General features: G+C 40.9%; 1 protein-coding gene across 1 annotated transcript in view; it reads left to right on the top strand.

The window, feature by feature from the left end:
- The first annotated feature begins 4,101 nt into the window (after positions 1-4,101).
- Positions 4,102-25,454, top strand: part of DDX10 (DEAD-box helicase 10) — a 306,488-nt gene continuing 285,135 nt past the window's right edge. The window contains exons 1-6 of the mRNA XM_025266925.3: positions 4,102-4,405; positions 17,987-18,047; positions 19,083-19,213; positions 20,248-20,406; positions 21,609-21,729; positions 22,591-22,780. Coding sequence (XP_025122710.2) covers positions 4,220-4,405; positions 17,987-18,047; positions 19,083-19,213; positions 20,248-20,406; positions 21,609-21,729; positions 22,591-22,780 — 848 coding nt within the window. The 5' untranslated portion in view covers positions 4,102-4,219. The remainder of the gene's footprint in view (positions 4,406-17,986; positions 18,048-19,082; positions 19,214-20,247; positions 20,407-21,608; positions 21,730-22,590; positions 22,781-25,454) is intronic.

The raw sequence follows: 25,454 nt of genomic DNA, 5'->3' as shown, positions 1-25,454 counted from the left end.
CAGGGTCATATGGTAGCTCAATATTTAGTTTAGTCTATTTAGACCCTCCATACTGTTTTACATAGTGGCTGTACCAGTTTACATTCCCACCAACAGTGGGGGAGGGTTCCCTCCTTTTCACACCCTCTCCAGCATTTTTTGTTTGTGGATTTTTTGATGATAGCCATTCTGACTTGTGTGAGGTGATATCTCATTGTAGTTTTGATTTGCATTTCTCTAATAACTAGCGATGTTGAACATCTTTTCATGTGTCTATTGTCCATCTGTATGTCCCCTTTGAAGAAATGTCTATTTAGGTCTTTTGTCCATTTTTTGAGTGGGTTGTTTATTTTGATGCTATTAAGTATCATAATCTGTAAATTTTGGAGACAAATCCCTTATTAGTCATATCATTTGCAAATATTTTCTCCCAACCTGTGGGTTCCTTTTCTTTTTGTTTATTGTTTCCTTTATTGTGCAAAAGCTTTTGAGTTTAAGTAGGTCCCATTTGATTATTTTTGCTTTTATTTCCATTATTCTGGGAGATGGGTTGAAAAAGATGTTGCTGTGATTTATGTCAGAGTGTTCTGTCTATGTTTTCCTCTAGGAGTTTTATAGTGTCTGGTCTCACATTTAGATCTTTAATTCATTTTGAGTTTATTTTTGTGTATTGAATTAAGAATGATTTAATTTCATTTTTTATACATATAACTGTCTAGTTTTCCCAGTACCATTTGTTGAAGAGACTGTCTTTCCTGCATTGTGTAGTCTTGCCTCCTTCCTCATAGATTAATTGACCACAGGTGCATGGACTTATCTCTGGGTTTTCTATCCTGCTCCATTGATCTATATTTCTATTTTTGTGCCAGTACCAAATTGTTTTGATCACTCGAGCTTTGCAGTATAGTCTGAAGTCAGGAACCCTGATTCCTCCAGCTCTGTTTTTCTTTTTCAAGATTGTTTTGGCTATTTGGAGTCTTTTGTGTCTCTTTACAAATTTTGAGATTTTTTTGTTCTATTTCTGTGAAAACATGCCACTGGTAATCCGATAGGGATTGCACTGAATCTGTAGATTGCCTTGGGTAGTATAGTTATTTTGATTGAGAAATAACTTAATAATCAGTATTAAGGATAATACTGATTCTTCCAATCCACGAACATGGTATATCTTTCCATCTGTTTATGTCTTCTTTGATTTCTTTCACCAGCATCTGATAGTTTTCAGAGGACAGGTATTTCTGTCCTTAGGAACAAATGTGTGTATAGACAAGCTAATTGATTCATGACTCCTGACTGTGGCTTGCAACAGAGCAGCTGTGGTGGGCCAGAACTTCTTGGTCTTCTGTTAAATAGTTTATGTGTTCTAGCCAATTAGACAGATATATTTTTGTTGTTGAAAATGTCAGAGAGGTTTCATAACCTCTGGCTGTCTGGGATTAAAGTGGGTGCAGGTTGGCTCTGCCAAGTTTTAGAGGATATGAATTAAAGAAGATGGAACCAACTTAAGATGCAATTTCTGAAATTCCAAAGAAGTATTGTGCCCTAAGAATGACTTCAAACTGATGATGTTGATAAGATACAAAGAAACAGAGGGATTTCTTTTTCTGAACAAACATATGCTTTGTTAATTTCCTTTTCAGTAAAAAGCTGACATATAATTGAATTAATTTACCGTAAATTGTTTGCTATTTTTACATGATAAGAGGACTTAGATGGAATCATCTTTTAGCTTCCTAGGCCAAGTTATTCAGCTGTTGTGGGACTCTCTTGAAATTAAATAATATTTAATTTCAGTAACAATGTAAAGAAGCAATTACATTATAGACAGAAGAAAAACTTAAATAAAGAACTACTATTAAAGAGATTCTGTGCCTGGAAAAAAATTGATTGGTAACAGTTAACTCTGAAACGTATTTTAGTAAAACTATCAAGTTTTTAAAATTGAAGTATCATTGATGTACAATATTATATAAATTAAAGGTGTACAATATAACGAGTCACAATTTTAAAGGTTATACTCCATTTATAGTTATTATAGAATATTGGCTATATTTCCTGTGTTGTACTTGTGGCTTATTTTAAACCTAAATAGTTGGTGCCTCTTAATCACCTACCCCTATGTTGCCACTCTTCACTTCCTTCTCCCCACTGGTGACCACTAGTTTGTTCTCTATATCTGTGAGCCTGCTTCTTTTTTATTTTATCCACTAGTTTGTTGTGCTTTTTAGATTCCATATATAAGTTATATCATACAGTATTTGTCTTTCTCTGTCTGACTTATTTCACTTAGCTTAATGTGCTCCAAGTCCATCCATGTTGCTGCAAATGGCAAAATTTCATTCTTTCTTTATGGCTGAGTAATATTCCATTGTATATGGATGGGATATACATTGTGTATATTCCATCATATACACATATGTGTCTGTATATATATATATATACACACACACACACACACACACACACATATATGTATATGTATGTATGTACACTACCATTTGTTATTCATTCATCTCTTGATGGATATATAGGTTGCTGCCATATCTTGACAATTGTGAATGATGCTGCTATGAACATTGGGGTGCATGTATCTTTTTGAACTAATGTTTTTTCTTTTTTCCAGATACATACCCAGAAGTGGAATTGCTGGGTGCTATGATAGTTCTATTTTTAGTTTTTAGAGAAACCTCCATAATGTTTCCCAGCTGCACCAATTTGCATTCCCATCAACACTGTATGAGGGTTCCCTTTTTCCTACATTCTTACCAACATTTGTTATTTGTTAAAACTCAGATTTGTTTTTTAAACAAAGTGGGGGGGAATCCTCTGATTCTGCAGTCAAAACAAGATCCCCAAAGTACATATTTTATCACAATAATTTAGCAATTAGATGATTATGTAACAGTGCATGGTTCCTTGTTCTCATAAAATGTCATTAGACAAAAATAGTCAATGTTGAAATTTAGCAGTTTTTTGGGGTATATATTCTTTCAAACTTTTACACATTTGAGATAAAATACAAAGCTTTTACGTTATTTCTTGCAATGAAGACCCAACACAGTTAAATAAATAAATACATATTAAAAAATAAAAAGCAGCACAGGTGGAAGTTTTGGAAACTTTTTTATTTTTTTTTAATTTTATTTTTAAACTTTACAATATTGTATTAGTTTTGCCAAATATCGAAATGAATCCACCACAGGTATACCTGTGGAAACTTTTTTAAAAATAGAAACTTTCTAAAACAGTGAAAACTTAGTAGATTCTGTTTATTGTACCTTGAAGGAATTTGTTCTTATTAAAAACTATCAATGAATGAAAAAAATGCAAATGGGTGCAGAGATTGGTATTTAGCATGTTTCAAGAAATGATAAAGAGAATGAAAATGTATGTCAGCAAAATGTTAACCATTCAAAACTGAAGTTGGATTTCAAAAGCATACATGCAACTGTTAGTGCTATGGAATGAAGACTATGTACGTGCTCATTCGTTCAATCGTGTCGGACTCTGCGACCCCATGGACTGTAGCCCGCCAAGCTCCTCTGCCTATGGGATTTTTTAGGCAAGAATACTGGAGTGGGTTGCCGTTTTCTGCTCCAGGGCATCTTTCCGACCCAGGGAATGAACTTGCGTCTCCTAAGTGTATTCTTTATCACTGAGCCACCTGGAAGCCCCATAGACTCTATACTTAGAGGGTAAAATATTAAAAAACAAAAACAAATAATTAACACAACAGCAAATCATTCCGCTCCCTGGGCTGAAACGTGCAAAACGAGGATCACAATTCTAATCCACAGATTTTGTGTGCGTGTATACTGGGGTTTAGGGGGTGTGTGTTAGCCTGCGGTTTGCCAAGGAAAAGGCAGGGCAAAGTAACAGCCTTTTAAGAGTTAAGTTGTATGACGTCACCATAGTAACAGCAAGCAGGGCTCGTGCACCTCGTGCTTTAGGAGCCACTCAGCCCCGCCCTCTTCCTCAGACTGCCCCGCCTCTACTTCCGCCCGAGACTGATTCGCTCCGCCCCCGAATTCCAAGTCGCCAATCACCATCCAGTTTACCCTGGCCGTGGACGGCGCGTGCCCCGGTTTTAAAAGCCCGGGGGCGGGCTTCTGGTTTCGCGCCTGCGTAGTCGTGCTCTCGCCCCACGCCGGTTCCGCGTCCTCTCAGTGCGTTATCTCCGTGCCTGGCCAGAGCGGTCTCAGGTCTCACCGAGGTGTGGGCTGTCGCCGCCGCCTCCGTGATGGGAAAAACCGCGGACTCTCGGGCTACGGGAGCCCGGCCCGACCCGGTGCGGAGCTTTAATCGTTGGAAGAAGAAACACAGCCACAAGCAGAGCCAAAAGAAGCAGTTGAGGAAGCAGCTGAAGAAACCCGAGTGGCAGGTCGAGCGCGAGGTTATCAGCCGCCTCATGCAGAATTACGAGAAGGTGAGGCCGGCGCCGGGGAGGGGGCGCGGGGCCGCATGTCCCTGCCGCACTGGGCCGCATGGGCGAGCGGGCTGACCGGTCACTGGGACCTTGCCTGGGGAGCAGGAGAAGGGGGTGGGATGAGAGGTGCCCCGTTGAGGCCACAGGTGGTCTGCTGGGTGCCAGCCCAGGCCTCCTGACCGACCAGGCCGCCCTCTGGCTCACTACAGCGGTTTTGCTAAAATGGGGAAAATGTAGTAGTGCTTAAGCATAGGGAGATTAATTGCTATAATAGTTATCAGTTCAGTTCAGTCGCTCAGTCGTGTCCGACTCTTTGTGACCCCATGGACTACTGCAGCGCGCCAGGCCTCCCTGCCCATCACCAACTCCCGGAGTTTATTCAAACTCATGGTCATTGAGTCAGTGATGCCGTCCAACCATCTTATCCTCTGTCATCCCCTTCTCCTCCGGCCTTCAATCTTTCCCAGCATCAGGGTCTTGTCAGATGAGTCAGTTCTTCGCATCAGGTGACCAAAGTATTGGAGATTCAGCTTCAGCATCAGTCCTTCCATTGAATATTCAGGACTGATTTCCTTTAGGATGGACTGGTTGGCTCTCCTTGCAGTCCAAGGGACTCTCAAGAGTCTTCTCCAACACCACAGTTCAAAAGCATCAATTCTTCGGCGCTCAACTTTCTTCATAGTCCAACTCTCACATCCATACATGACCACTGGAAAAACCATAGCTTTGACTAGACGGACCTTGGTTGGTAAAGTAATGTCTCTGCTTTTTAATACGCTGTTTAGTGAAAAAGTTGGCTTAAAGCTCAACATTTAGAAAACGAAGATCATGGCATCCAGTCCCATCACTTCATGGGAAATAGATGGGGAAACAGTGGAAACAGTGTCAGACTTTATTTTTCTGGGCTCCAAAATCACTGCAGATGGTGACTGCAGCCATGAAATTAAAAGACGCTTACTCCTTGGAAGGAAAGTTATGACCAACCTAGATAGCATATTGAAAAGCAGAGACATTACTTTGCCAACAAAGGTCCGTCTAGTCAAGGCTATGGTTTTTCCTGTGGTCATGTATGGATGTGAGAGTTGGACTGTGAAGAAGGCTGAGTGCTGAAGAATTGATGCTTTTGAACTGTGGTGTTGGAGAAGACTCTGGAGAGTCCCTTGGACTGCAAGGAGATCCAACCAGTCCATTCTGAAGGAGATCAGCCCTGGGATTTCTTTGGAAGGAATGAAGCTAAAGCTGCAACTCCAGTACTTTGGCCACCTCATGAGAAAAGTTGACTCATTGGAAAAGACCCTGATGCTGGGAGGGATTGGGGGCAGGAGGAGAAGGGGACGACAGAGGATGAGATGGCTGGATGGCATCACTGACTCGATGGACGTGAGTCTGAGTGAACTCCAGGAGTTGGTGATGGACAGGGAGGCCTGGTGTGCTGCGATTCATGGGGTCGCAAAGAGTCGGACACGACTGAGTGACTGAACTGAACTGAGGGTGGTCATAACTTTCCTTCCAAGGAGCAAGTGTCTTTTAATTTCATGGCTTCAGTTCCCATCTGCAGTGATTTTGTAATGTTCATAAAAATAATAAAATCTTATGGTAAATAATGACACATTGTAAGCCACTCACCATGTGGTTTACATTAATTATTTGACTTGATCTGAGGTATTGGGTCTTATTTCCCTTTTACAGATGAGAATCTTGAGGATGCAGGAGAATAAGAAACTTGTCTTTAGCTCTCACATGTAGTAAGTGGTGTGGAATTGGAACCAGACTCGTATTTCTGATTCCAAAGCCTTTGCTTTTAACCATTATGCTAGAATTGCATCTCTGAACATCACCCATCCTTTCTATACTTATTTCATTTTCTCAACTGAAGGACAACAACTTGTTTCATGTCCCCATCCGAGAATTGCCATAGAAAAGCTGGATTCCCAGTCCATTTCTGATACTTTACCATCCTACAATGTAGCTGATGTTCCCAGATGAACATCCCTGTAGTTATCATTTTGACTTCTTGACTTCTCTTGCCTGCTCAGCCTCCGTGGGACTGCAACTACCCTTTCTTTTCCTTCCCTGTAAATTCTGTGTCTGTTGGCCTTCACCCACCTCACTCAGCCTTTCAGTGATTGCTTCTTTTTAGTGCAGTGTAATTAGGGATTTAACATGTAGGACATATATGGAAAGTCATCATGTATCATGCTGGGTTGGTATAGCTTTTCTTTAAATAACCCTTAGATCAAAAGTAAGGACTCGATGGACATAAGTTTGGGTAGACTCCGGGAATTGGTGATGAACAGGGAGGCCTGGCATGCTGTGATTCATGGGGTTGCAAAGAGTTGGACACGACTGAACTGAACTGAAGGTTAGATAAAGCTTAGAGTTTGTTTTGGGCTTATGTATATACACACACACAACACACACACACACACACACACATATGTGTGTGTGTGTGTATATATATATTTATTTATGAAACAAGTTGTTGTCCTTCAGTTGAGAAAATGAAATAAGTATAGGAAGGATGGGTGATGTTCAGAGACGCAGTTCTAGCATAATGGTTAAAAGCAAAGGCTTTGGAATCAGAGATATGAGTCTGGTTTCAATTCCACACCACTTACTAGATGTGAGAGCTAAAGTCAATATATATATATATATATATATATTTGTGGGTGTGTGATTGGGGGTTTTAAGTTATGATGATTTGGTTCTGGCTTTTGCTCACCTGTGGGGTTGCAAAGAGTCAGACATGACTGAACATGTATGTGCACCTCACCTTTGTTCACCTGATGAGTGACTTTGGGCACGTTACTCTGCTTCTCTTTTCTTGTCTTTAAAAGGAATAATAGTATCTACCTTCATTAGTTATGGGTATTCTTGTTATTTAGTCTCTTAAGTCGCGTCTGAGTCTTTGTGACCCCATGGACTGTAGCCCACCAGGCTCCTTTGTCCATGGGATTCTCTAGGCAAGAATACTGGAGTGGGTTGCCATGCCCTCCTCCAGGGGATCTTCCCAGGTCAAACCCAGGTCTCCCACATTGCAGGCGGATTCTTTACCATATGAACCACCTTGGAGGCTCACTATCATCTGGAGTTTCCTCAGATTCATGTCCGTTGAATTAGTAATGCTATCTAACCATCCTCTGCCTCTCCCTTCAATTTTCCCAACATCAAGGTCTTTCCCAATGAGTTGGCTCTTCACACAGGTGGCCAAAGTATCAGAGCTTCAGCATCAGTCCTTCCAGTGAATATTCAGGGTTGACTGCTGATAGGGCTGAGTGGTTTGATCTCCTTGCAGCCCTAGGGACTCTCAAGAGTCTTCTCCAGCACCACAGTTCAAAAGCATCAATTCTTTGGTGCTCAGCCTTCTTTATGGTCCAACTTTCACATCCGTACATGATACTGGAAAAACTATAGCTTTGACTAGATGGACCTTTGTTGGCAAAATGATGTCTCTGCTTTTTAATATGCTGTCTAGATTGGTCATAGCTTTCCTTCCAAGGAGCAAGTGTCTTTTAAATTCATGATTACAGTCACTGTCCACAGTGATTTTGGAGCCCAAGAAAATAAACTCTGTCACTGTTTCCACTTTTTCTCCTCCTTCATGTTTGCCATGAAGTGATGGTGCTGGATGCCATGATCTTAGTTTTTTGAATGTTGAGTTTTAAGTCGCCTTTTCCACTCTCCTTTTTCACCCTCATCAGGAGGCTTTTTAGTTCCTCTTCATTTTCTGCCATTAGAGTGGTATTATCTACGTATCTGAGGTTGTTGATATTTCTCCTGGCAATCTTGATTCCAGCCTGGGGTTCATCTAGCCTGGTGTTTTGCGTGATGTACTCTGCATATAAGTTAAATAGGCAGGGTGACAATATATAGCCTTACTGTACTGCTTTCCCAAGTTTGAAAGTTATGAATGGTTAGTAAGTATGCATGTAAAGTGTGCTGCACAATGTCTGACACATAAATTTCCCACATATTACCTGTTATATTTTTATTACTACCACTGTATACACAGCACCTCAAGAAGCCATTGTAAGGTAAATTACTCTTAGATTACATTTTGGGCCCTTCTTCATCTGACTGAAATTGCTTCTGGAGGAGAGCCTCAGCCCTTACTTCTTCTCACTCTGTTCTGTCCTCTTATGTAATCCCAAGGCTTATTTCTGTGACTCCTTGTATTCTACCCAGAGCTATTTTGACTTCATATCATTTTTCCCCCCCCTGATGCTACTGGATGTCTTTATTTAACTGTGTCATAAAATACCTTATATGCCACCAGTCTAAAACTGAGTTACCTATCTTTTTCAACTAAATTCACAGTCTTGTATATTATTTTCATATTGCCACCATGGCAAATCAACCACAAACATGGTGACTTAAAACAGCAGAAATTTATTCTGTCACAGTTCTGGAAGCAAGTCTGAAATAGTTTAACTGGGTTGAAATTGAGGTGTCAGTGGGGACACACTCCCTCTAGAGGCTGTAGGGGAACTTCTTTTTCTTGCCTTTCATAGCTTCTCGTGGCTGTTTTCCTTGGCCTGTGGCTGCATAAGTCCAATTTCTGCCTCCACAGACCCACTGCCTTCTGTTCTGTGTCACATGTACCTATATCCTTTTTTTGTAAGGGTGCTTTGATCACATTTAGGGTCTACTCAGATAATCGAGGATAATCTCCCGTGACAAGATCTTAATCACTGTGCAAAGTCACTTTTGTCAGGTAAGATACATATTTGGGGACCGTTATTTAGGCTACCACATTCAGTGTGCTAAGTTGTTTCAGTCATGTCCGACTCTTTGCAGCCCCATGGACTGTAGCCATACTCCTCGGTCCATCGGATTCTGCAGGCGGGAGTCCTGGAATTGGTTGCCATGCCCTCCTCCAGGGAATCTTCCTGACCCAGGGATCTAACCTGAGTCTCTTATGTCTCCTGTATTGGCAGGTGGGTTCTTTACCACTACTGCCACCTGGGAAGCTACCACATCCTGGCCCCAGTCTAAGCAGACTGCTGAGTTGGAAACCTAGGATTAATCCTGAAGGCTTCCGTTTTACCACTCACATTCTGTTAGTCACACTGGTGATCAGCCCTGCTTCTGCAGTTTCTCAGATACTTCTCCATCCCCGCTGCTTGCCTTAGTTCAGGCTGCATCATCCCTTGCCTGGGTTACCACAGGAGCTATTGCTTGTAACATGGGTCAGCAGACAGGACAGAATAGTCAGTGGTTTTAGTTTTGCAGGTTGTAAGGGTGAAACTAGTCAATTCTGCCATTGTAACACAAAAGCTTGCCTTATAAATACTTAAACGGGCATAGCAAACCTTCAGTTACTGAAGCAGGTGGTGGGGTTTGTCCCTTAGGTCTTACTGCTTTCTAATCTAGTCTCCATATTGCTGCTAGAATGATTCTTTCCGAGATGAAATCCCAGTCCATTATTACTCCTGATTAAAGTCCTTCTTGGCTCACAATTACTTTCAAACACTTCAACATGTCAGCATATTCTAGTCCAGTGAAAGGGTAAGTTCCTTATGATCAGGCAGACCTGGTTTAAATCTCACTCATTTAAGTGTTTACTAGCCAAATTTCTTAATGTCCCTCTGTCTCAGTTTCTTTATTCAACAGAGATTACTAACCACTGAGAATGTTGTAGGGCTCAAATGAGGTAACGTATATAAGCCAAGTGGTATGTGGTAGGCACACGTGAAAGAGCAACCTGCTCTATTGTGAGTTGGCCAAACTCCTTGATGTTTCCACTGCTTGCACTGAGGAGTCCCATTTCTCCCGCCCTGAGGACACCTAGTTGTCCTCCAAGATTTACCACCAACTTTTCTTCCTACCTCTGCAGGTAGGGTTAGGGCTGCTGTGTGTCTGTAGCTTTTCGTGTATGCCTTTATTATATCATCAGCAGGCTGTGATGACTGCCTTTAACTTCTTTGTCAGCTCTTCCACTGGGCCATTGATACACTCCCTTTGCTCTCCCCAAAGATGGGTCCCGCAGTGCTTGGCCTTAAGAAGGCCCTTAGTGTTTAGATGTTTGGTGCTCGCTGGTCTTTTCCAGGTGACTTTATTCTGCTTGGTAACATAAATCCACTCGTTTTGAGCTCTTGTTTTAGTAATATTTACTAACATTTATCAACCTTTTATACATGTTGACTTGCCATATCCTCACAGCAAACAACCCTATGAGATTGTTCCCATTATATGTTATGAAACTTTAAGACACAGCAAGGCTAAATAATTGGCACAACATTAAACCGTAAGTGAAAAAGTTCTAATCCAGGAGATATAGGTCTGATGCCAGGGCTCCAAATCACCATGTTTTACTGCTTTGCACACAAATGTTTAAATCCCAGTCTTTTCACTAAGTTGAAGGAGCAGTTTTTTCTCACCAAGTATTGTTTTTATTTTTTTTAATTTTAGAAATATTTTCTTAAGAAATAAATGCAGTATGAAATCAGTTGCCTGGGTTAGCAGTCCTGGGATACAATTAGAGCAGATTGTAGGTAAAAACGGGCAGACCCTCAGCATATGGCTTCTCAGATGGTAGAATTTGTGCATTATAGTTTTATTACATTGGACAGTACACAGGTGGTGTTTAGTAGCCTCACTGGTGAAATACTGAACAATTTGATTCAGAGACATTTGAAACAATTTGACAGGTAGTTGTTGAAGCATAGGTAAAAGTAGGTGGGGGAAAAAAAATACCCGTCTGTATCCCTCGGGAGGTGGGGTGGGGTTGATACATTTCGACAAATGTAATGATAGTAAATATGTGCAGTGCTGTGGAGTAAGGGCACAGTATAATTAGGGGAAACGTTCAGTTTTTCTGTGCAGAGCCCATTTTGGTCCTATGATTGAGAGAAAGGTGTTTCCTCTGGGCATGCTACCCTTCCTCTTGGTGGTCGCAGCCTCAGGCCTGGCCTGTGGAGCTGAAAGTGGGCTGAGTTTCGGCGCCCACACCTCAGCCTTACCAGATGCCTTTGTGTAGGGCACGGACTGTATAGCAGTTTGTGGTGGCCATGAGTGGAGCTGGTTCTTAAATGATGTGTTCTCCAGGTAGAAAAGATTGGCCACGGACATTGTAGGTGGAGGGAGCAACATGAAGAAATAAAAAAAAAATGTGAAAGTGTGTAGTGTTCTTTGAGGGGGACCTACTTCTTGGAATATGATATGTTTCAGAATTGGCCCCAGATGAGGTTGAAGAAGGGAGTTGCAAGTAGACTGAATGGCTTCGAAGGTTGTAGTAGGTAGAATAATGACCTTCTAGAGATGTCAGCATCCTAATCCCCAGACCTGTGGTTAAGTTATATGGCAAGGATTGCTGACTTTAAAATGTGTTGACTGATCTGGATTATCCAAGTGGGCCCAGTGTAACCATTGAGGGGTCCTTAAACTTGCAGGAGAAGAGTCAGTGTCTGGGAGCTGTGAAGTGAGAGACTTGACTGCCATGCTGGCTGGGTTTTCAAAACTATAAAGGGGACCATAAGCCAACAAATGTGGGTAGCCTCTGCTGCTGCTAAGTCACTTCAGTCGTGTCCGACTCTGTGCGACCCCGTAGATGGCAGCCCACCAGGCTCCCCCGTCCCTGGGATTCTCCAGGCAAGAACACTGGAGTGGGTTGCCATTTCCTTCTCCAATGCATGAAAGTGAAAAGTGAAAGTGAAGTTGCTCAGTCGTGTCTGACTCTTAGAGACCCCATGGACTGCAGCCCACCAGGCCCTCCGTCCATGGGATTTTCCAGGCAAGAGTACTGGAGTGGGGTGCCATTGCCTTCTCCGGTGGGTAGCCTCTAGGAGCTGGAAAAAGCAAGGAAATGGATTCTCTCCTAAAGCTGCCCAAAAGAATGCAGCCCTGCCAACACGTTGATTTTAGCTGAGTGAGACTAGCTTTGGCCTTCTGACTTGCAGAATTGTAAATTAACAAATAAATGTTGGTTTAAGTCATTGTTTTTGGTAATTTATTACACCAACAGTAGGAATACAGAAGCTATATTTGAAACTATCTGGAAGCAGTGATGAGTTTCTGGGAGGCAATTAGGGACCATATCTAAATTTTAAAGGATCTAGAGGCTAGGCTGTTGGTATAATCTAGATCTTGGATCCTATAAGAGACCAAGATGGGATTAAGTGAGTTGGAATTTATTGGGGGAAAGTGTAAAGGTAAAGGAGAAGGAATAGGAATAGGGAGGGAAAGGAGAGAGGAGAGAAGGATGGGTAGGAAGCACTCAGGCTACAGCTCTGTTTTTAGAAAGCTTCTCCTGACAGGATGTCCTCGAACCAAAGTTGCCCTTCAGAGGGACCCCCTGTCCTGCGGGAATGGGTACCTCTGTGGTGCTTGGTTGTTAACTGGGCACAGGCCAGGCAGGCATGACTTTCAGTGGTGGCTCTAGAGGGGTGACAGCTGGTATTTATGAGTCAGCTCTGCTTCCACAGTGGGAACTCTGGGGGCTTATTTCTAAGGCCACCATGTAGGGCCTGTGTTCTCAAGGAGCTGATACAGAGCTGAGGATTGAAGCTTATTGAGAAATGTTGAACTGTTTGTTTTAGTTCAGCAACTGTTTTCACTTGCTGAATGACTCAAGCTCTCTGCACCTGGGATTCCTTTAGATTTTTATTGTAATCGGTGACATTGTACAGGAGACAGGGATCAAGACCATCCCCATGGAAAAGAAATACAAAAAAGCAAAATGGCTGTCTGGGGAGGCCTTACAAATAGCTGTGAAAAGAAGAGAGGTTAAAAGCAAAGGAGAAAAGGAAAGATATAAACATCTGAATGCAGAGTTCCAAAGAATAGCAAGAAGAGATAAGAAAGCCTTCCTCAGCGATCAATGCAAAGAAATAGAGGAAAACAACAGAATGAGGAAGACTAGAGATCTCTTCAAGAAAATTAGAGATACCAAGGGACAAACATTTCATGCAAAGATGGGCTTGATAGACAGAAATGGTATGGACCTAATAGAAGCAGGAGATATCAAGAAGAGATGGCAGAAATACACAGAAGAACTGTACAAAAAAGATCTTCACATCCCAGATAATCACGATGGTGTGATCACTGACCTAGAGCCAGACATCCTGGAATGTGAAGTCAAGTGGACCTTAGAAAGCATCACTACAAACAAAGCTAGTAGAGGTGATGGAATTCCAGTTGAGCTATTTCAAATCTTGGAAGATGATGTTGTGAAAGTGTTGTACTCAATATGCCAGGAAATTTGGAAAACTCAGCAGTGGCCACAGGACTTGAAAAGGTCAGTGTTCATTCCAATCCCAAAGAAAGGCAATGTTCAAACTATCCCATAATTTTACTCATTTCACACGCTAGCAAAGTAATGCTGAAAATTCTCCAAGCCAGGCTTCAGCAATATGTGAACCATGAACTTCCTGATGTTCAAGCTGGTTTTAGAAAAGGCAGAGGAACCAAAGATCAAATTGCCAACATCCGCTGGATCATGGAAAAAGCAAGAGAGTTCCAGAAAAACATCTATTTCTGCTTTATTGACTATGCCAAAGTCTTTGACTGTGTGGATCACAATAAACTGGAAAATTCTGAAAGAGATGGGAATACCAAACCACTTGACCTACCTCTTGAGAAATCTGTATTGCAGGTCAGGAAACAACAGTTAGAACTGGACATGAACAACAGACTGGTTCCAAATAGGAAAAGGAGTATGTCAAGGCTGTATATTATCACCCTGCTAATTTAACTTATATGCAGAGTACATCATGAGAAACGCTGGACTGGAAGAAACACAAGCTGGAATCCAGATTGCTGGGAGAAATATCAGTAACCTCAGATATGCAGATGATACCACCCTTATGGCAGAAAGTGAAGAGGAACTAAAAAAGCCTCTTGATGAAAGTGAAAGTGGAGAGTGAATTGGCTTAAAGCTCAACATTCAGAAAACGAAGATCATGGCATCTGGTCCCATCACTTCATGGCAAATAGATGGGGAAACAGTGTCAGACTTTATTTTTTTGGGCTCCAAAATCACTGCAGATGGTGACTGCAGCCATGAAATTAAAAGACGCTTACTCCTTGGAAGGAAAGTTATGTCCAACCTAGGTAGCATATTCAAAAGCAGACACATTACTTTGCCAACAAAGGTCTGTCTAGTCAAGGCTATGGTTTTTCCTGTGGTCATATATGGATGTGAGAGTTGGACTGTGAAGAAGGCTGAGTGCTGAAGAATTGATGCTTTTGAACTGTGGTGTTGGAGAAGACTCTTGAGAGTCCCTTGGACTGCAAGGAGATCCAACTAGTCCATTCTGAAGGAGATCAGCCCTGGGTGTTCTTTGGAAGGAATGATGCTAAAGCTGAAACTCCAGTACTTTGGCCACCTCATGCGAAGAGTTGACTCATTGGAAAAGACTCTGATGCTGGGAGGGATTGGAGGCAGGAGGAGAAGGGGACGACAGAGGATGAGACGGCTGGATGGCATCGCTGACTCGATGGACATGAGTCTGAGTGAACTCCGGGAGTTGGTGACAGACAGGGAGGACTGGCGTGTTGCGATTCATGGGATTGCAGAGTTGGACATGACTGAGCGACTGAACTGAACTGAATGCTGTATAGGAACTCTGCTTCCTAATTTTTTTTTTTTTTCTTAATCAAAGTTTGGTCAGGTGTGATTTGAGGTAGATTGCTTTTTTTCTTAATTGTAGTAGGTGGAGCATTTTAGGAAGTTTTATACTTTCTTCTCTTATGCTTTGGGGTGTAAAAGCATCATTCACTTTTTTGAGAAATGAGACAGTTGGAAGAAGTAAAGGAGAGGGGTTAAGTCATATCTACCTCCACCCTGTTCTCCCTCTCTCTGCCGCCTCTAACTTTTCCACCAGTGCTGAGAAGTTCTTAGTAAGTACCATCACTGAAACATCTGTTCTTTGTTTTCAAAAGAATGATGATACAGATTTTAGAGGGTGTATGATTTTTCTGGACATCACCAGATGGTCAATACTGAAATTAGATTGATCATATTCTTTGCAGCCAAAAATGGAGAAGCTCTATACAGTCAGCAAAAACAAGACCAAGAGCTGACTGTGACTCAGATCATGAACTCATTTCCAAATTCAGACTTAAATTGAAGAAAGTAGGGAAAACCACTACACCATTCAGGTATGACCTAAATCAAGCCCTTACGATTATACAGTGGAAGTGGGAAATAGATTCAAGGGATTAGATTTGATAGAGTGCCTGAAGAACTGGACTATAAGGAAAGCTGAGTGCCAAATGCTTTTGAACTGTGGTGTTGGAGAAGACTCTTGAGAGTCCCTTGGACTGCAGGGAGATCCAACCAGTCCATCCTAAAGGAGATCAGTCCTGAATGTTCATTGGAAGGACTGATGTTGAAGCTGAAACTCCAATACTTTGGCCACCTGATGCGAAGAGCTGACTCATTGGAAAAGACCCTGATGCTGGGAAAGATTGAAGGCAGGAGGAGAAGGGGATGACAGAGGATAAGATTGTTGGATGGCATCACTGACTCAGTGGACATGAGTTTGAGTAAACTCCAGGAGTTGGTGATGGACAAGGAGGCCTGGTGTGCTGCATTCCATGGGGTTGAAAAGAGCTGGACATGACTGAGTGACCGAACAGACTGATGATTTTTCTAAGAGTGTTTTTTTTTCCCCCCCTAAGAAAAGAAAAGGATGAAGGTAAGGGGAAAGAGAGTTTTTTTTTTTTATTGGTAGGAACCATAGCCATCTTCTCCTGTGGCCTCCAAGTGTTCTTTGGACTGTAATTGACAGTTTTCTAGAACAGGGCTTCCCTGTTAGCTTCCCCGATACCACGGTTGGTAAAGAATCCACCTGCAATGCAGGAGACCTGGGTTCAATCCCTGGGTTGGGAAGATCCCTTGGAGAAGGGAACGACTGCTCACTCCAGTATTCTGGCCTGGAGAATTCCATGGACTGTGTAGTCCATGGGGTCACAAAGAGTTGGACATGACTGAGAGACTTTTACTTTCACTTTTAGAACTGGGGCGTGGGGGGCAGACTTTTTCTGTAAAGGGTCAAATAGTGAATATTAAGTTTTGTGGGCCATAGTATATAAATGAATGGTTGTAGTTGTGCTCCAGTATAACCGTGTTTACAAAACAAGAAAGGAATTGGATTTGGTCTCTGGGCCATGGTTTGCTGACCCTTGTTCCAGAGCATCAGTGAAGTAAAAACTGTTTGTTTCTTTGGTGACTTCTTTCTAAGTGTATAGTGTACAGCTTTGTGTGTGTATGTGTGTATGTGTACAGCTTTATGTTGTAATGGTTGGTAGAGTGCTGGAAGAGCTTCTTTCTTCCAGACTTACCCTGTAGGAGGCTGATAAACTTTAGAAAGATGTGCACCACGCTGCATCACTTTGTGCGGTACAAAGAGTAGCCCACTTTGCCTGTGGACTGTACCTTTGATGGGGATTAAAGAGTGTGTTACCCATCTAGCTCCTATAACTGTTCTACTTGCTGTGAAAACAGATTTTTAGCTAATGTCCAGTTTGGGAAATTACCTCCTAATTTAGGTTCCCTGATAGGACAGGATATTATTTGAATAAACTTTTCTCCTTTTACTGCTCATACACTGATTCTGCCTCCTTTCCAATGTTATCCGAAATGATTTGTGGGGATTAAGGCAATGTTTTAATATTTGTCTTAAATCATTTGAGGCCAGGGAATAACCCTGTTTGGACTATATTAAGAATCTTGGGAAAGATGATATGTGGACTAAAATGAAATACAAGGTGTCATCCCTTTACTTCCTGGAGTGTAATTTAAATAAATGAACCTTAGAAATGCAGCCTTCTCCTTTTGTGGATCATGTAATTTGGCAACATATTCCCATATCTGAGAAGTTTCTGCTTTCAGCATCTGCAGTAAAATGAAATCCAGAAAATTAGGTTTATGTTAATAAAACAATGTCAGTGATGAACATTAGATAATGTAAAGTTAAAGGGCAAAATGTTACTTATTGTGGCTTCAGATCACTACAGACACACTTCCACTGGTTATTGTTAAATAATACTCCTCTCTTAGTATACCCCCAAATGAGTAGTTGTCAGGTTGGATTTGAGAGGTTTGTGCTAGCAAGATATATTTCTGCACCTAATTTCAGTTTATTCTCCAAAGTGTGTAAAGAGACTATTCTTATCGTGGTCTTTGGTTTATAGTCATTTTGCCCCTTACTTCCTAAACTGATATTCTTTGAAGAATGGGCTGACAGTAAATTTTCTTCCTAAAATTGATGTGATGATGACTTATTGTGTTAACATTTTAGAGGTTTTTTTTTTTTTTTCTTCTAAATTTTATATTTCATTTTAGAGGTTTTTGAGGATATTGAAGGTAGCAGTGAAGGTTGAGTGAAGTTTTCTTTTTTTTTTTAAAAAAAGTAGAAATGATTACAAAGATATATTTTTGATGATAGCTTCCTCAGGGCATATTTTTTCCAGAGGGAATGATGGTTTTTAACTAGAATGATGCTTGAATTTATTCCTGTAGTACAAATGATGAGCTAAGCAGCACAGTTTAGACAAAAATTAGCTTTGTTGTGAAACAAATGAATGATGCAATATGTTATTTTGTCTTGTCTAATGTAGTCCCCTTTTACTTTTCAGATAAGTGTAAATGAAATTACAAGATTTTCAGATTTTCCCTTGTCCAAAAAAACACTGAAAGGTAAGTTCATAGTGATCTTGGGATATATTGTTGGGACTTCTTGATGCCTTTTTATAAATGGAAAAAAGTTTAGAGAAAGTTTAACCTGGAAAAAAAAATCTTACTTTGGCAAGTAATTTTGATATCATGAAAGCCTGTAACAAGAAACAATGTTAATTAAGTTTTACTGATTTGTCATTCTCATTCTTTCTGGACTGGTTACGAGACAGTAGTAAAAAATCCAAGGTGCCAGGGCCTCCAAGTAATTAAAATGTTAATTAAAATAAGCAAGAGAACTAACAAAAGTGTGACACCTTTTTTTTGTATTGATTTGCTAGTGCCTCCAGAACAAAACTAACAGACTGGGTGGCTTAAACAATAGAAATTTGTTTTCTCAGAGTTCTGGAGGCTGGAAGTCTGTGATCAAGGTGCTGGCAGAGCTGGTTTCCTCCGAGGGCCATGATGGAGGTGTCTGTTCATGCCTCTCTCCTTGGTTTACAGATGGTCAGCCCCCTGCTGCTTCGTAAAGTAGTTGTCGCTGTGTGTACTCACACCCCTAGTGTTTGTTTTTGTGTCCAAAATTTCTCTTTTTGTAAGGACATCAGTCAGATTGGATTGGCTTCCCTGGTAGCTCAGAGGGTAAAGCATCTGCCTGCAATGCAGGAGACCCATGTTCGATCCCTGGGTTGGGAAGATCCCCTGGAGAAGGAAATGGCAACCCTCTCCACTGTTCTTGCCTGGAGAATCCCATGGACAGAGGAGCTTGGTGGACTACAGTCCGCGGGGTCCGAAAGAGTTGGACTGAGTGACTTTCACTTTCACTTTCTTCGTTTCTTTCAGATTGTATTAGGGCCCACTCGAATGGACTCATTTTAACTTAATCACCTCTTTAATCACCTGTCTCCAAATACGGTTGCAGTCTAAATACTGGCGGTTGGGATTCAACATTTGAATTCTGGGAGTGAGGGGTGCACAGTTCAGCACCCCTGAACTGTGGATGCTCACATGCATCAGGGATGCTCTAAAGTGTCATTTTCTTCTCGTCTGTACTGACAGGTTTGCAGGAAGCCCAGTACCGTTTGGTAACTGAGATACAGAAGCAGACCATTGGGTTGGCTTTGCAAGGTAAAGATGTCCTCGGGGCTGCCAAGACTGGATCTGGCAAGACTTTGGCCTTTCTTGTTCCAGTAAGTGGTTTTTTCATGTTGGGTCAGGTCCTTTGTTACATGATTTTAAAGCGTTCTATGCCTAGATAGAAATAGATAATTATGTGGAGAGTTGTTTAGTGTTGGGTTTCCCTGGCTAGAATGCTGGCTTTATTAGACAGGTGCCACATCTCTCTCGTTATCTGTTGTATTCCCCATGTCCTAATATAGCAACTCGCACATGGTGGGCGCTCCATCACTTACTGAAGGAATAAATTGTTATGTGTTCACAAGCCTGAATTCCTAAAGGTTATGGGGTGTTCCAGGGTGGCAGGTCAGAGTGGTTCTGCTCTGCAGTGAGCCTGATGGGATGGTGGGGAAGGCTGTTTCTGTTCTCTTGCAAACCTGCGAGTCGCATTTATGCTTGCCACTTGTTTAGAATAAAGCCAAAACATGCTCACTCTAAGGAAATTGAGTCATTCATTGAGATTTTTCCAGGACATTGTCTTTTATAGCAGTAAAACAATAGAGCCTCTGAGGAATTCACTTACATCTGTTATGTGGTTGGTCTCATAGTTTTTAATTTCTGTTGAATAATCAACTCAGAAAAATCACATTTGGTTTTTGGTTCCAAGTGTTACAAAATTATTTTTCTCTCAAATCCTAATTTTTTATAGCAATATCTTGAAAATTCTAGTCACTGTATAACTATAGCAGTTACACAGAGTTTATTTTAATGTGGTTTCTGTTCAGAAAATGATGACAGATATTTTTCTGAAATATGTTTTAATGGCCTGTGGGCTGTACAGACCTTCCACTGATCACCAGTCTCCTCATGGTGTGTCTCCAGTAGCAGCTGAGCTGCCACGGGGCTTCTGTTTCTTCCCTTTGTGACTTGGGGAAGGATGCTCTGATGGATAGAAGGAAAAGAAGAAACAAAGCAAACAGTTTCTTCTGATTGAGACTTATGATGGTATGCTTTCTGCTTAGAAGGTGCCTCTGATTTGGAGTGGCAAGGCAGTCAAAAAGCTGGCTCTCTGAAGGACTTACTGAGTGTGGACTTGTTCTTTTTTGAGGTGCTGGAAGCCTTGTATCGCTTGCAGTGGACCTCAGCAGATGGGCTGGGGGTTCTGATTATATCACCTACAAGAGAACTGGCCTATCAGACATTTGAGGTTCTCCGAAAAGTAGGGAAGAATCATGACTTTTCAGCTGGCCTTATCATCGGTGGAAAGGTTTGTCTTTTTATCCTTGTCCTTCTTTCTTTCTTTCCGTGCCTTATGTTGGAGCACTGTGGCAGTTGACCAGGAAGCTGGTGGAGATTTCATCTAAACAGACAGGCTGGCCCCCTAGACAGTGGGTGGTAGCATCCTGGTGTGGTCACTGTCATCTAGAGTCTTTGAGTTTTGCAGGTCCAGAAAGTTTGTTTTGTCAAGATATCTGGACTGATCAGATTTTCTGAGATTAATTAATTCCAACTAACCTGAAAAATCTATTTGTTAATATTCATTGGGAAAGGTACTGGTTCAGTATGTGGACTGCTGCTGCTAAGTCGCTTCAGTCGTGTCCGACTCTGTGCGAGCCCAAAGACGGCAGCCCACCAGGCTGCCCCGTCCCTAGGATTTTCCAGGCAAGAACACTGGAGTGGGTTGTCATTGCCTTCTCCGTATGTGGACTAGTTCCTTTCAATAAAGTATCTAAGAGGTTGAATAATTCAGAACATTGCTGGGTCAGCAGCAGAAGAAAGGAAGGTGAATAGAAGGTAGTTTTGAAGAGTGTTTATTTTAGGTCCTGGTAAAGCCTGCTCCTCCACTTCTCTGTCTTTTAGTTTACCTGGACTGCTTGTTTCTGCTCAACTCTGTTCTAGGTTGTGAGGATAAATACTTGAATTTTTGAATTTATATGCAGACATGCCCAAGAAAAGAATGAATATCACAAGTCCTCACATACTCATGTACCTGTCACCCAGCTGTAACAAATAACATTCCGTGGCTCTTTTTTTGAGGAGGGATTTTCTAGAAATTGGAGAACTCAACTCTTTTTTTGCAGTCCAGGAAATGCAGTGAGTAGTATCACAGAGCCTGTTCATTGTCACTGGATTCTGACTTAAAGAATGGGTTTAATTCTAGTTTTTAAGTCGGTTCTGGCAGACATAGGAGGAGATAAAGACTTAGAGCATTCATGTATTTCTCATGGCTTCAAGATCCTGCATATGATTAAGGATCTAGAGGAACTCTGAGTTCTTTAGTTCTTAACTAAGGACTTGTATTTGGCCCAGAAAATTGGATAGGCTGTAAAAACATAAGGGAGAAGCTACATTTATTTCTAGAGTATCTACATTGCTATGATGAAATGCCACATGTAGATGGCTTATATAGTTTTGATACACAGGCTGCTCAGTGATGTGTCTGTAATCAAAGAAAACAACTGTTTTCAGGATCTGAAGCATGAAGCTGAGAGGATCAATAACATAAATATACTTGTTTGCACACCGGGTCGGCTTCTTCAACACATGGATGAAACAATATGTTTTCATGCTACCAATCTCCAAATGTTAGGTAAGTCTAATGAATATGAAAATAATCTCAGTCTTAGGAGCAAGCTCTCATGAATTTTAATGATAGAAATGTTTTATTGAATAAATACTGTGATTAAAAATCTTAAAAAGAACTTGAAGCAATTTTTTGACATATAGTTCTAAATCCAGAGAGTACAACTGAGACCTTTTTTAAGTCAGAAGAGTCAGAAAGAGATAAGCACTCTATTGCGTATGGAATTAGATTCCTCAGTATTTGACACTGCTAAGAGTTATGTTTTGAGGTGAAAGATAAAAATCATCATCTACTTACTATGTTACCTATAGCATATTTTTTAAATCAACTTTTTGTCTCGGAATAATTTTAGCTTTATAGAATAGTTGCAGTGATAGTACAGACAGTTCCTCTGTACCTTTCCTTCCCTCAGTTTCCCATTGTAACATCTATAACTTTGGTAGCTTTGCCAAAGTAAGTTACTAACATTGGTGTGTGTGTGTGTGCCCCTGCTGAGTTTCTCAGCCGTGTCTGACTCTTTGTGACCCCATAGACTGTAGCCTGCCTGGCTCCTCTGTCCATGGAATTTTTCAGGCAAGAATACTGGAGTGGGTTACCATTTCCTCCTTCAGAGGATCTCCTCCCCGCCCGCCGCAGGGATTGAACCCAAGTCTCCTGCATTGGCAGGTGGGTTCTTTACCACTGAGCCACCTGGGAAGCCCTAACATTGACACATTTATTTAATAATTCCGAACTTCTTTTTTTATTTCACCAGTTTTTCCACTAATTCCCTTTTTCTGTTCTAGAATCCTATCCAGAATACCATATTGCTTTTAGCCTAATGTGTATGTTAAATATTGTAGTTCAGTGTGCATTTTCCCTTTTTAGTTCTTGATGAGGCAGATAGAATCTTGGATATGGGCTTTGCTGACACCATGAATGCTATTATTGAAAATCTTCCCAAGAAACGTCAGACTTTGCTTTTCTCAGCTACACAAACCAAATCTGTAAAGGACCTTGCACGCTTGAGTTTGAAAAATCCTGAGTATGTTTGGGTTCATGAAAAAGCAAAATACAGGTATGTATTATTTGAAATCATATTTGATTCAATCAAAATTGGGGTTCTCTTTTTAGATTGAGAATTTAACATTTCAAATTAATATGCTTTTCTAGGAAAGCATATTAATGTTATTATTTAATATGCAAAACATAGTGATATACTGGTAAAAATTATTTAAATTCTCAATACACCTTTAAATGTGAGACAACTCTAATGTAGTATTTCCCAAATTGTGGTATGGGGAACAAATTCCCCCCATAAAATGGGAATAACGTGGGAAAACGTGTTCCTGGATATTAAATAGCAAATGTTGAGTTAAGGTAAAGCAGTGATCTTTAAGACTTCTCAGAACCTTTGATATTTTTATGAACATTGTGATTCTTAAAAGCAGTGGGAGATGAATAAAGCTTTCTGCATTTATCAAAATTATTTTGGTTTAGAATCTTTTTTTTTTTTAGCTGTATTATGAAGAGCTAATGTGCTATGGAGCACATTTTATCAAATGCATTAATATTTAGCAAATACTTTTCTATTTAAAACATTCCAGCAACAGCTGTTTTGTTTTGGTCTCACTAAAACTGGAAAGTAAGATATGTGTGTCTATGTCAGCCATCTCCTACTTTTTGATACCTGGGACCAGTTTTGTGGAAGACAAGTTTTCTACTGACATTGGGGGTGGGGTGGGGTTGGGTGGGGTGTGCTGGTTTCTGAATGATTCAAGCTTAGTAGGTTTAACACTCCTTTGAGAACCTAATGCTGCTGATCTGACAGGAGGCAGAGGTCAGGTGGTAATGAGATGGGGAGTGGCAGTAGATACAGTTGAATCTTTGCTTGCTCACCTCCTGCTGTAGACCTGATTCCTACCAGGCCACAACTGCTACCAAGGTTGGGGACTCCTGGTCTTTGTGGCAGTAGAAGGGGTGTGTGTGTGTGTGTGTGTGTGTGTGTGTGTGAGAGAGAGAGAGAGAGAGAGAGAGAGATAGTGAGAGAGAGATAGTAAATGGATTGGGGGAAATATGTTTTAAAGTATATTTTGATATTATGACAGCTGAAAATGTATGTATGTTTGGTATGAATCATACATACATACATACATACATGCAGACCGTGGACAGATGTGACTTTGAGAAACGTTTTCCAGTGACTTTAAATTAAATCTGTGTTGATGATCTCGGTGTGGGCTCACCCCTACCATTATCTCTGTCTTTCACTTCTTGCTGTGAAATGCTAGCATGAAAAGAAATACATTAGGAAAATGAATTGAGTTATCCTCTTGGAAGATCTTTAAATGCAGGGAATATGGGCATTCAGGGCCACCTTGACTTTGTTCAACCAATAGATGTCTAGGATTAAAAAGAGCCTGAGAAGAGGCTAAATTCTATACTTCCAGATGATCTTAATGAATGAACTTTGGAAAATCTGAGTTCTGGTAGCTTTGGTTATCAAGAACTCCTCAGGAATGGGATAGCAGGAGATATATGAGGTATAGTTACCTCCTTGGTGTACCATTGAGTAGGCATTGTTTTTTGTTTGTAAAGTTGTGTTGAGATAGCTATTGAAATTCTTAGTACAATTAATTCGATAGTCTAAAGACTTTAGGTCTTTTGATTTTCTTTTTTTTCTGTTTCGTTTCTGCCTGTTTTAAAAACTCACTAGTGTCTTGACTAGACACTAATTTTTCAATATTAGATGGTCTCTAAATTGCAATTGTACATATTATTCCTGTCCCTAATTTCTGTAGATAATAGTTGGTCTTTATCTGTAGATCATAGAGTTAGTTAGAAAAAACTGAGTGTAAAAATTGTTTACTTCATAATTCTTGAAAGCAGTTCCATCATTGTAAAAGATGTGACTTTCAGAAAACATTTTAGAGGGTAGAAGGCAGATATTTAGCAACATAATTTACAAAACTGCAGCTTACCTGGTAATGACTGCAATACTCTAATTTCAAATTCACCAGAAGCACTATAAAAAGCAGCTGCTGTTGAATTTTGTTTAATATTGTTATTGAATTTTCCCCTTTACCAACTTAACAGTTAGGTTCATAAACCCTGAGATTATGGTTGAGAATATTTTAAGGCATAAAAGAATATTTACTCTCAAATTGTAAAGGAACAGAAAAATCAGAATTGAATCTTTCTGAGTTGTGTATCAGATTATACGCAGAGGTACACCAGTGTGTTTCCTTTATATTGCTGTCAGTTCAGTCGTGTCTGACTCTTTGCGACCCCATGGACTGCAGCATGCCAGGCTTCCCTGTCCACCAACTCCCGGAGCTTGCTCAAACTCATGTTCATCGAGTCGCTGATGCCATCCAACCATCTCATCCTCTGACGTCCCCTTCTCCTCCTGCCATCAGAATTTCCCAGCATCAGGGTCTTCTCCAATGAGTCAGTTCTTCGCATCAGGTGGCTGAAGTTTGGAGATTCGGCTTCAGCATCAGTCCTGCCAATGAATATTCAGGACTGATTTCCTTTAGGATAGACTGGTTTGATCTCCTTGCAGTTCAAGGGCTCTCAAGAGTCTTCTCCAACACCACAGTTCAAAAGCATCAAGTCTTCGGTGCTCAGCTTTCTTTATAGTCCAACTCTTCACTTCCATACATGACTTCTGGAAAAACCATAGCTTTGACTAGATGGACCTTTGTTGGCAAAATGATGTCTCTGCTTTTTAATATGCTGTCTAGGTTGGT

Source organism: Bubalus bubalis, chromosome 16 (assembly GCF_019923935.1).
Source record: "Bubalus bubalis isolate 160015118507 breed Murrah chromosome 16, NDDB_SH_1, whole genome shotgun sequence".
Taxonomy (NCBI): Eukaryota; Metazoa; Chordata; class Mammalia; order Artiodactyla; family Bovidae; genus Bubalus; species Bubalus bubalis.
Note: the sequence above shows the minus strand (reverse complement) of the source record. Positions and strands in the feature narration are given on the sequence as shown.